Genomic DNA, 12282 nt, shown 5'->3' with positions numbered 1-12282 from the left:
TGAAGAAAGGCAGCCCCAGGGTTGAGTCTCAAATCAAAGCTCACGCGGTCAGGATGCATTTCCACAGACTATTTCTGAGGCATAAATTGTCCATATAGGAATAGGAATAATTTGCTCGTTGGATAAGTTCCTCCTCTTTTGTTCTAGGTCTGATTCTGCAGCCCTTATCCACCCTGAGCAGCACTTAGTCACATGGATAATCCCATTGAACACACTTGAATAAGGTGAGGGTTACTCAAATCAGGCTTCCTGTTTAAAAAAAAAAAAAAATGTACACACAGTGCCAAACTGTGCTTTTAAGGGACTGGCCTGCATTGAGGCAGGAGTCAGGCTGACCCAGGGAGCACTTGGGCAGGGAGTGTGCTTCAGAAAAGCAAAATCTGGCCCTGAGCAACCTACTGAGTGTCCTATAGAATTAGTGCAGCCTGTACCTGCTAATGCCCCTGGCCTGCTGCGCTCCTGGTGTCCTTCCCTCCCCTTATACCTCTGCAATGGCCAGGGACAATCTTGCACAACCTGCCCTTGGGAGAAGAAAGACCTTCACACTTGAAACTTTTATTTTCCCTAGCAATGGATCTAAATTGTGACACTGGATCGAACTCAGAATTTCTCAAAGTTGAGAGGTGTCTGGGTTCAGGTTCCTGGTTCAGGCCATGAACAAAGAGAAACCCAAATTTCAGTTTCACTTTGGAGCTGCAGAGGGAACGTCCCAAGGAAGGATCTGGAGGGTTGGTTCAAGACTCTCTCTAGTTCTTTCCCAAGGAAATAACACTGCTCAGATTTGGACTCTGGTTCAGTAGAAGGAAGCAGGGAACGAATGAAACCTGACTTGAAAAGTGTGCTGAGAAATTTCAGTGTTGCCAGTGCTCACAATTTTAACACAAAATTTGTGATATTTGGTGTTTTTCTTAAAGCATCAGCGCCTGGAATCAAGTGATTACATGGAGATCTCAGCTTGATTTAATAATAATAAAAAAAGGCATAGCCCTCATAGTTGCATAAAAAAAAAGGCTTGAAAACATGAACCCCTAAAGTTCAAAAACCAGAAAGCAACTGAAAAGAACCTAAGGTGTAGTACTTGTAAAATCTCCTCCTTGTTGAGAGCTTGGGGTTGGTGGCACTGTTCCCTACAAAGCTCAATGGAGGATTTTACAGCCTGCATATGAATTTGGTGCTCCCCTGGTCCTGACGAGTAACTAGCCCTGCCTGGAGCCATGTTTACTGTTGGCAGCTGCTGCACAAATACCTCACGGCTGAACTTTGCAGGACTGAGTAGCACCAGTTTCCCTACTCAGCTCTTCCAATCCTGCCCTGCAACACGGCTGCTAATTCAGGCCCAAGCCTCACTTGATTGGAGGCAGCCAGTGATGTTGAACTGTTGAATTACTATCTGCACACAACAAGTTGGGATCTGCTGGGTGCTCCATTATCTGCTGAAACAACTTCCTGTGTTGGTATGGTATATTTAATCAGTGGGAGCTTTGGGCTGCGGTTCTTTTTCTGGCTTAGTTCAGCAGTAGGAGTGGCAGAGCTATTATTCCATGCCTGGCCACCGCCTGGGGTTAAAGCGTGTCCTGAGAGGAGATAGATCACATGGAAGTGGAACGTCACAGCACGGTAACATCTGAAATGTGACATTGCACCTCTATTGCCAAGGCATTTGGAGGCACAATGCAAGAGCTAATGTTTGTGCAAATGCTCCAGCGGCTGAGCTTAATGTAAGGGTGTCCTCTTACTAACAGTCAGTGGGGGTGTTTTGGTTGACTAGCTCCCAGTACTAAAAGGGGGAAGGGTTGATGGGAAATCAGGACACTGAGACTGACAGTCCCCAGGAACAATGAGGAGAGGCCAACGCTCCAGGTCAGCCCGATTGGCAGGCTAATCAGAGTAAGGAGGTCAGGGGGGTCCCGTCCTCCATGTGAGCAGGAATTGCCTGGGTCAGGCAAAGTGTGGCCAAGCTAAGGAGAAAGCAGGGGCCCAAGCTGAGCCATGCCAGATCCAGAGGGGTCAGAAAAGCAGCCCAGGAAGCAGGTCAGAGTTGGGAGCAGTCACAGAAGCAGCCCAGGGAGAGCAGATCCTGTGCTGGGAGCAGAGCTGCAGCCACAGAGCCAGGTGTGGTGAGCAACTGGGGCCAGCCAAGGGGAGACCCTGGGCAAAGGGCCCAGCGCAGAAAGACACCCCCAGCCAAGGGTCCTTGCAGGCCAGACTGGGAGGGGGATCTTAACCTGATGGGGGGCTGACGCTGGGAAGAAGGGTCCCACCACCCAAAGCCCAGAGGTGTGTGGCCACCACCATTGCAAGTGTCCAACCTGCAGCATCGCTGCAGCACAACCAGGGCCTGAGAAGGAGGCCTGGGACTTGCAAGGAACAGACTGTGAATTGCCCTGACATTCCAGAGACACTGTTTGTGATGTTCCCTTTAACCTTTCCCATTTTTCCTTATTTTTTTTAATTAATTGTTGATTAAATAACTTGCATTTGCTTTAAATTGTATGTATTGATCAGGGGGTCAGGGAAGTGCCCAGTGCAGAGAGAGTACCCCGGAGTGGGGACACCCTAGCCCTTGTCCTAGGTGACCACAGCAGGGTTGGGGGTTGAGCCCCCCCCAGGAATCCTGGGCCCGGCCTTGTCAGGGTTACAAGGACTCTGCCAGACAGGAGAGTGGAAGGGGAGTCCTCTGGGTAAAGGAAGTGGGAGCGAGGACTCAGATCCTTTCGCTAGTCCACTTCACCGGGGTAGTGCAGAAGCCAAGAAAGTTCCCCACAATAGCGGGACCATTCCCCCACTTACATTAAGGGAGGTGGAGTGCAATTTACCCTTGTATGGGAGGAGGTACAGCAGAGCGCCACCTTCCCTTGAACACTGGCCACAGCTATTTACATATGGGGACACTGCCCACCCCTTTCCTTCTTGGGACACAGCCCGCCTGCAGCCAAACCAATCACTCAGAAGTAAAATAGAAACTGGGATTATTTTCTTATCTCAGGCACTTAGTGCTGTTAACAAGGAAAAAAAAACTCAAATACTGTTCTTAGTCAAAGAAAACAATGGAGTGCTTAAAAAATGAGACATTATTTCCATATAACAGGAGGTTCAGCCTCCCACTGGAGGAAATGGACAAGAGCTCTTAGGTTCTCTAGCAAGTGAGCCAGAGCACAGGGAGAGAGAGGCACCAGGCGGTGTCAAAAAGGGCATGCCCCTGCGGGGGGGATGTGGTGTCAAGAGAATGGGAGGGAGCAGAAGAGCTTCTGTCGGGGAAAGGTACTAAACTGGAGAAACCATCTTCTCAGGGGCCAAAGTACCATAGAATGAGGAAGAGCATCTCATTGTGGGAGGACCCTGGTGTCTTAAAGAGGGGGCATATATCTTGCTGGTCCTTGAGGAAAGGCCTTCCTCTCTTAAATTTGGAAAATATATCTGTGCGGGGAAGGTGGCTCTCCAGCAGCCTTTCATAAGTCTTAGATTTTAAGGGATCATTAAGATCTAGTCTGACCTCTTCCATAACACAGGCCAGAGAACTTCACCAGTGATTCCTTCATCAAGCCCAGGGTATCTGGCTGACCTAAACTAAGTCTATATGTCCTGATATAAAGCCTTCCTGTGATGGAAAATCTGCCACGTCCCTAAGAAAGCTGCTCCTTTGCCTCTCACCAGCCACCGTACTGTCTCTGGCTGGGTGGGGAGAGTTGACCTGCAACCTCCCCACAATCTCTTCTACAGCACAGCCCTGTGGTACAAGTCACCTTAGGTGTGTCTTGTTTTTCTTGTAACTTGCCATGCAGAATCAAGATGATGCAACAGAAGGGAAATGAATGGAAGGGTTTAGATTTGCCTGTGGGGATGTTAGCAATAAATTCACATTCTTTTCTGTTACCACAGAGGAACCAAAGCATGTTTGAACTGAAAGCCTGATGCTTCCTTCTGAGACCTGTAGAAACAACATTCAACAGCTTTTTGCTTTATGCAGAAGCTAAAACAAAACTATCAGAGACTGAGAACAAATTGAACAGGCCTGGATTGTGGACGGTGCAGAGGCCAGGGGACTTAGGCACCATCCCGGCTGGAATTCCCCCCCACACAGAGGGAATGCACATTCTGCTTCATTTCTTAGGAAAGTGCCGCAGACTTCCTCTAGCCTAAACCCAACCTCCTTCCCACCCTCTTTGGAGAGGTGGGAGAAAGCAGCTCTGTGCTTCACAGCCTGCAGGGAATGCCAGGTCCTCGCATGGGGTGCAAGAGTGGAGAAATGTGCCTTGCACCATTCTTCCCACTTCTGAATAAAATCCCAGACACAACCCACTCCTAAATACAAATTTTCTATCATTCACAAGTTTGCATCAGTGCCAACAAAAGGAAACACTGAGTCTACCTACGTAGGGCCTGATTTTCAGTGCGACTTCTACCCAGCCTGTTGTGTATGTGCAGCTTCATACGTACGCATAACCCTGAATATGTACTTCTGTGCACTAAACATATGCATAAGCAGTTGATAATATGTCACATGCATGCACAGGAGATGGCATTCCTGGTGCAAAATGCATTCATTTACAAAACAATCATTCATGAAAAGTTGAACAGGAACATTGGGGGACACTTTTCAAAGTCAGATGCACAGCCTGTGAAAGAAAACAGGTGTTGAAAAGCTGAGGCTAGTGTTCTCCAGCCAGAACATATTTCAACATTAGCAAGATTTCAGTCAGTAACTGGATGAGCCCTTTTTTCCCCTCCTTGCTACCTCTTGGAAATGATGCTTCAGTAGCATTGTGGCTGAGGATACACAGAACCAGAGGACTATGCACTGAAACCCTAAGGATCACCTTTGCCATGAGCACTATAGCATGAGGTGGAGTTGTATGCAGATAACAGGTTTCAGAGTAGCAGCCGTGTTAGTCTGTATTCGCAAAAAGAAAAGGAGGACTTGTGGCACCTTAGAATCAAATAAATTGGTTAGTTTCTAAGGTGCCACAAGTACTCCTTTTCTTTATGCAGATAACACTGTTTCAAGAGCTGAAAGCCTGAACTCTTTTGACAGATCTGTGATCCTCCAGAGATTATTTAGTTGGAGGAGGATAGAGGTTCTCAGCAGAGGCCCTCAAGCAGTGTTTGATTCTACAGAGTCCAACTTAATTGACTTTCAAACTACCTATTTCTCCAGGTTTTTTGGGAGTCAGAGGGTTGAGTGGGCAGAGCCTCCACTTTGAAAGACTGTGTGTGGTAAAGTTGCACTTGTTTAACTTCTGGTCTGATTTTAAACAGAGGTCATTTAAAGTGGTGCAAAACACTGTGTGGATACCTATTTTCATTTTTTCAACAGTTTTATTGACTTGATTAGGAATTCATTTAAGCTAAGCCAAAACCCACGCCTTCTTAATTAAGCCAAGATGAGAGCATTCACACAACTTTTAGCACTGGTGTATTAAACCAATACAACTTTCTTGTGTAGACATAGCATAATATTGATATTGGACAATCTAAAGATTGGGACCATCAATCCAAAGACACAATGATTTTAAAAAGAGATGCTAGTGATTTTGTGTGCCACTATGTAGGTGCCCAACATGACACCTTTCAAGGGCCTGATTTTCAGAGGGCAGGTAGTTGGCAATTTCTGAAAATCAGGTCCCCTCAAGGCATCATATTTGGTATCCAAAAATCAATAGTGCAAACACACTCAGAGCTTTGGATATGCACATTGTACTAGCTGAAAGATCAAAGAAGTTCCCGCTCATTTGAGCTCAACCTTTCCCTCGTATTTCATTAGTGGACGCAGAGCAGCATCTGTGTGACAGTACATCACCCTTAATTTTTTCCCCCCATAATTTTTAAGCCTTTGCTGAAGAGTTAATTTTGTCCCTCAGGAATGGCTTCAGTGCCAGCCTCACCTACTCTTTTGCAAGGTGTAGCCGATGCCTCTTATTGCAAAAGGCTGCATGGAAAATGTTCATGAGCATATGGCCTTGGGTTCAATTAGAAGCTGATGCATGATTATTAATCTGTTTGGAAGGAATGTACTGGCAAGGTGGTGGCTGACAACTTGTTATAAGGAGTTACATGAGTGAGCCTTTCCCTCTGCTGCAACTTCTGGTGTTTGTGGATAGCAGCCTTCTAGGCACCTTCCACACTCTGCGCTAAGTGGTTCAGATGCAGTAGGTTACAGAATTCCTTTTGTGTGTAGTGGAGAGAAAAAAAAAAGAATAAATAGTTTGGGGACATATTGCAAAATATAGGATGTTGTCCAAACAGTCAGGAAGACTATTCCCAAAAGACAGATTAAGTAACATCAACCCTCAGGGTCACTGCTGATGGGATGTAGATTGCTAGTAGGTTATACCAAGCTTTTCAAGTCTAACTTGAAATCTAGTTCAGATTTCAGGTAAAAGCAAGTTTGAGATCACCCCCATTTCTAGTGGACATTAGCAACTATTACCAATCACAAAATGTAGGATGATCACCATCAACACTGTTCAAAAGGATGACAATTTGAGTAGGGTGTTGGTGATTAGGATTGAGGCAAATTACAAGGGACCCAGAAACTTTTCTGATAAAAGAATTTTCATGCTTTTGCATTTTCCACAAGGATGTATGTTTTACAGGGAACACCTTGAAGGGATTCAGAATAATGAAGTTATTGATAGGTGCGTCTGTCTCAGGAGAAATTCAGAACAGAACAAAGTTAGAACTAGGTTTATTTTCAAGTCAGTTTCTTTCTGGCCTCTGCTTTAGAAAGTGCATTCTGAGGACTCCATGCTCTTAAAGGTGGCAGAGATTTAAAGGCTGCATTTTGTATGTAACCCAGTGTACTGGCTAATAAATGCTATCATTGGCATGGAGTAAATAGCTACCCTCTAATAATAACCAGCATAGGCAGTCGGTGAAGTATCCCATCCAAATAGGTGACTTTCAAAAGTGCTAAGCAGCCCTCAGTTCCAAATGTAAGTGCTATGTATGGATTTAAGAGCCTAACTTCAGGCTCCTGGTTTTTTTTTTTGGTTTTTTTTTTTTTAATCTTGGTGTTAGTTTCTCTTTAACAGAATTCTTCACACTGGTACATTCCACAGTGTAGCTAACAGTTTGAAACAGTTGAATATGTATTTGGAATGGTTTAGATTTTTTCATCCGATTACTCTGTAAAGTGCTTTGCTATACAGCACTAATACACGCACATTCACACAGAACTTCATTCTCCAGGACTGTCATATGGCACCTTTTATGAGCAACAAATTCAATCTAAAAATGTAAGTGAAGAAAGCTGATAAGACTGTCTAGCCTTTGATTAATGCTTTTAAATTAAAGACAGTCAGCATTAAATCATGTATATAATAGCATAATAAACTGCTGTTTTCCTCAGTCAATAAGAGCTACTTAACCTGTCCCCATTGATCGGCTTGCAATTCGGTTTATTGCCCCAAAACAGAACAAAGCCCTACTCCTTTAATAATGGAAGGATAGTATTCCCCCCCTCCCTGCCCCCCATACACACACACCAGTAAGGTTTAGATGTTCAGTTTGCTTTAACTGCATTATGTACTCTACCTTTCTTTTTCCTAATAACTACAGCAAACTTTGCCTAAGTAGAAGAATTCACATACAATAAATATAGAACATAATTACATTTATTGATAAACAGATCACATTTGAACTTTGAAAAGAGTGAACTTTAAGAGGCGTATTAAAACATACCCAGGCCTAAACAGTCTTAATATTTTCTACGGCAGAAAATGTATACAACTGGTAGAAATACTATATACACAGTATATTTATATTAGGCTATTCATCACACAGTTCGTTCATTTAGGACACATACTGTGCCACTGTACATGTGGTTCTATTATATACCTAATCTAAACAAACTGCTTGTGAAGAGTTCTATAAATGTTATTAGAATATAACATTAACTAGAGTTTACCAGGAATTAATTTCAGCCAAAAAAAAACCCCAAAAACCTTAGTTGTTTCTAGTTTCACATTAAACACACTAACAGATCCTTATTACACAACTGACTGGTAACAAAAAATAATCTTATATTTTACTGATCTTCCATTATATACAAGTTACTATTGCATATCAAAAGTGAACTTCTGTGCTTCACTCCACCAGCCAGTCTGAGAATTCTTCTACCAGATGCATTGACTGAAGGTAGTCTCTTGACCATTCTGAGTAAACAGAAATGTGTGGCTTTATAATCAACATCTCTATTACAATAAAAGAAGTGGAGCATTTCCATATTATCCATTTTGTACCTTCTGAAAATGAAATTATCACACTTAGCCACATGATCCAGGTTGAAACAGGTCTATCCTAAAACACATTTTAAATAAATAGCTTGTGTCTTTCCAACATTGCTCATTTCAAATTGATTTGTGTGCTGTCAATGCCTCCATGGTAACAAGTTATATTAAAAACACACACGCACACCAACACAAAAGATGGATTATGTAATAATCCAGTCATCTGAAATAATATGCTTGTCCCACCATGTGTCTGAAGAAATCAGAAGGCAGGATGATAATACTTAAATGCAGGCATGGCACATTGAAAAATTAAGGCACTATTTAAACCCCATCTAATTAACCCTCACAACAGTCCTGTGAGGTTAGTTATATAAGTATTTTCATCTCCACTGTACAGGTTGGGAAGGAAACAAAATGCCTTGCCCAAGACCATGCAAATGATAGACCTAGAATCAGTACTCAGGAGTTCCTTAGGCCATGCGACCTCTCTAAAATGCAGGTTCTGATTGGCTAGAATTCAGACTTGTCTGCAGAGTTAATAGAAATGCAGGTCACTGTGCAATTCCAGGAGAACTCCCAAAGAGAGTCAAGCTCCAGTAAAGATCTCAAGATTCAGAATATGTTCATCTAAGTCTCACTTAGCAGCATGACAACAGAGCTGTTCCCACTTTGCTTAGCCAGCTGCAGTGGAGTCTGAAACTTGAGGCTTTGCAAGTCAGCAAGGGCCCCATGTTTTAATAGAATCTCAACTGTTTTTGCATGCCCGCCTCTCGCTGCCAGATGAAGAGTGGTCAGCCCTTCCTCATCAGAATCATTCACATTTTCTGAATTGACGAGTTCCTCGACTACTTCGGCATGTCCATTTTCAGCAGCGAGGTGGAGCGCTGTCCTTTTCAAAGGGCCTCTAGCCAGAACATTAGCCATTTCATCTAGCAATAGTTTGGTAGTTGCTAGATGTCCATTGCGAGCGGCTAAATGAAGTGCGGTGTATCCCTCCGCTGTTGCTACCTCTATTTCTGCGCCACGATTGAGAAGCAGCCTCGAAGTGCTGGTATGGCCAGTTTCAGCAGCTATGTGGAGAGCCGTCTGCAGAAGCACGTTCCGTATGTTGACATCAGACTGTAGTTCTATAAGAATGCGGGCAACTCTGTAATGCCCTCTTTGTGCTGCCAGGTGCAGCGGGGTCCTTCCATCCACCGTCTGTGCATTCACATTCACACCCGGCTGTTTTGCCAGAAGCTTTACAATGGAGAGATGACCTTGCCAGGCAGCATAGTGTAGTGGCACCCAGCCATCCTTGCCTTTGATATCCACGTTGACACCTCTTCTCAACAGTATCCGCACTATGTGCTCTTGTCCATGCTGGCAGGCTATGTGTATGGGGGCTCTTCCTTCAAAATCAACTTCGTTCAGTGATGCATTCTTATCAAGCAGCATTCGGGTACTGAACTCATCCCCATTCTGTGCAGCAAAGTGAAGTGCAGTCCACTGATCCTCGTCTTTGGCATTCACATTGATTTTCCGTGCCAGAATAAGCTCCACAATGCTTTTCATTTTCTTCTCTATGGCCACATGGAGAGGAGTGGACCCTTTCTTGTTGGTCAGGTTGGGGTTGGCATTATACAGAAGGAGCCACTTGACACATTCTTCTTGACCTGCTTCAACAGCCAAGTGTAAAAGACTGGAGCTTCCATCTAAGACAAGATCAACATCCTGGGGCTGGAGAATCTTCATCAATTTGTTCGTGTCTCCAGATATAATTGCCTCAGCCAGTTTTCTCTTCTGAATATCGGTTGTGCCAATATCTGGGTGGGGAAAGAGCATCAAAATTCTATTACAACCAAGAACTTCATTTTCATGACTGAAACACTGAAATAGGCTAACAGTGAATAAAGTCAATATTACCTTTCCTTGCCTAGGAATTAAGCTAGTTTAATCCACACCTCCTTGCAGTATAGTTAGAACAGTTTTAAAATCAGATTTGGAATGTGTGCTAACTCTGTTCTTGTCTTCTCTCATGCAAAGTAGGCAGGAGAGCATGGTGGGATGGGAAAGACATTCTGCAGGTGATCTGTCCCCACCCCTGCAATTATCTCAGTTTAATCCAGGACTAAAATAGGGTCTTTAGGAGCACCACCTTGGAAGTGGAAAAATCTATTATAGTTCTCATCATGTCTGTATTGAACCAACTGTGTGACACTAGGATAAGATATTCAAAAAAAGAAGCCCAATTATAGGCACCTAAAATCTGTATTTAGGCAATTAAACAAGTTACTTGATTTTCCGTAGTAAAATAAGTGACCAGATATCTCCCACTAAACCCATATTTAGGCACCCTGGAGCTTAAGTTTAGGCACCCACTTTTGGAAAAAACAAACAATTAAAAAATAAAAAAAAAAAATCTTTGCCCTAGTTTCAAATCGCATAATGCTTTTCCATTTCAGGCTGAAGGTTTATCCAGCATTTAGGTGAACAAATTAATAGTGCTAAGAGCAAAACAGTCAATGCTCTGATTTATGGAACAGTGATGTTTATAAAATACCCCTCTCCCTCGGCTCATTCCGGTCAAATCACCAACACTTACCACTTCCAGAGTTCTCTCTCTCAAAGGACAGTGACAGAGAACCTCTAGAGGAAAAGGCTGAATCCACAGATGAAACCCCTGAAAGCCTCTTGTCACTGGAAGCAAGTTTGGACTCAGAAGAGCTACGACTGAGTTCTTCAGGGCCTTCCATCGTCTGTGAGATCCCTGAATCCAGCTGGGACAACAACTCAGAGAGGCTATAATCCTTAGCAGATACTGGAGTGGACTCACGTTTTGGCTGGGATAACACAGGCATTCCCTTCAAAAGAAAGGAACACACATGTTTTAAAAAGTGTCTGAATTTCACTTGGTAGTGGGGAAAATTAACAGCAAGAAGTCAAAACATGTTCATTTGCAGGTATCTTTAAATGCTGTTAAAGCCAAATGAAAAGGTGTCTGGAAGACTTCACATACTAGGAAATAACAACAGGGTTTAAATCAGTATATACAATGTTCCTCCATAGCATTTTGAAGATCAAACCTTTCTCCCGGCCCAGATAGTTAACACTCTCAGTCAGGCCCTCATCATCTCAGTTACTCTAGCTATTTCCTCTCTGGCTTTCCTTACACTGTCTCCTCATCCATCAGCCACTCCCCAACCCCCAGCCACCACCACCACACACACTTTAGTCTACACAAGAAGCACTCACGGATTTTTTTTTTTTTTTGCTCAATCTGCCCTTATCCCCCTTTGAAACCTTTCCACTGACTCCCTCACTCCCCCCCCCCAAAAAAAAAAACAAAAAAATTCTTAGACTTCATTGCCCTTCATAATACTGCTCTCCCAACCACACCTGCCTTGTTTCTTATCTCTCCCACTGTTTCACTAATGGTCCCAACCTCACCCTCATTATCCTCTTCTCCCATAGCAGTTTTTGTGCTTCCTTCCAAGTCCATCCCAATGCATGGAAGGTCCTTTCTGATCCGCAAGTCTGCTATTCTGGTTTGCATTCAAATCCCTCATGGAGATCCACTTCTACCACAATGCCAACACAAAGTTGCCCAACTAAACCACTAGTGGAGGGGTACTGGGAGTATTACAGTGGTACTATAGGGGGGTTAGGTCAGGGCAGTGTTGGACTCTTGTACATTATTTCACTTCTGGCAACAATTTAAGATTTCTTTAGAGAGCGTTTGATACTAACTTTGCATTAAATGTGGGAACAAGAACTACCTCTGAATGTGGTTCCTGAGATCTTTTGGCGGTCAGGTCCTGAGCGATCATTTCCTTTGTTTCATCTTCTGGTTTTTCACAGAGGTCCTCTGTTTCTGAGGTGATTTCTTTGAAAGAGGCAAGAAAGATTTAATAGCCAAACCAGTGATTATTTGTCTGAGAGGTATTTAATGCTAGTGAAAGGTGCTTGGGTCAACAGTACTGGAAAAATTTACTTTTTCTTCCCCTTTCACCTCACAGAACACACATCATCGAGGGCAGCAATGTAGGTTCCCCCTCCCACACTGCCCACT

The 12282-nt window shown here is 43.6% G+C and overlaps 1 protein-coding gene across 1 annotated transcript in view; it reads right to left on the bottom strand.

Moving 5' to 3' along the window:
• Positions 1-7633: 7633 nt before the first annotated feature.
• The window catches only part of RIPK4 (receptor interacting serine/threonine kinase 4), a 36082-nt gene continuing 31433 nt past the window's right edge, over positions 7634-12282 (bottom strand). Inside the window, exons 6-8 of the mRNA XM_073360057.2 lie at positions 11990-12096; positions 10816-11074; positions 7634-10036 (exon numbers count right to left, since the gene is read on the bottom strand). Coding sequence (XP_073216158.1) covers positions 8859-10036; positions 10816-11074; positions 11990-12096 — 1544 coding nt within the window. The 3' untranslated portion in view covers positions 7634-8858. The remainder of the gene's footprint in view (positions 10037-10815; positions 11075-11989; positions 12097-12282) is intronic.

This window comes from Lepidochelys kempii, chromosome 1, assembly GCF_965140285.1.
Source record: "Lepidochelys kempii isolate rLepKem1 chromosome 1, rLepKem1.hap1, whole genome shotgun sequence".
NCBI lineage: Eukaryota > Metazoa > Chordata > Testudines > Cheloniidae > Lepidochelys > Lepidochelys kempii.
The sequence above is the reverse complement of the archived record's forward strand: the minus strand, read 5'-3'. Positions and strand labels throughout refer to the sequence as shown.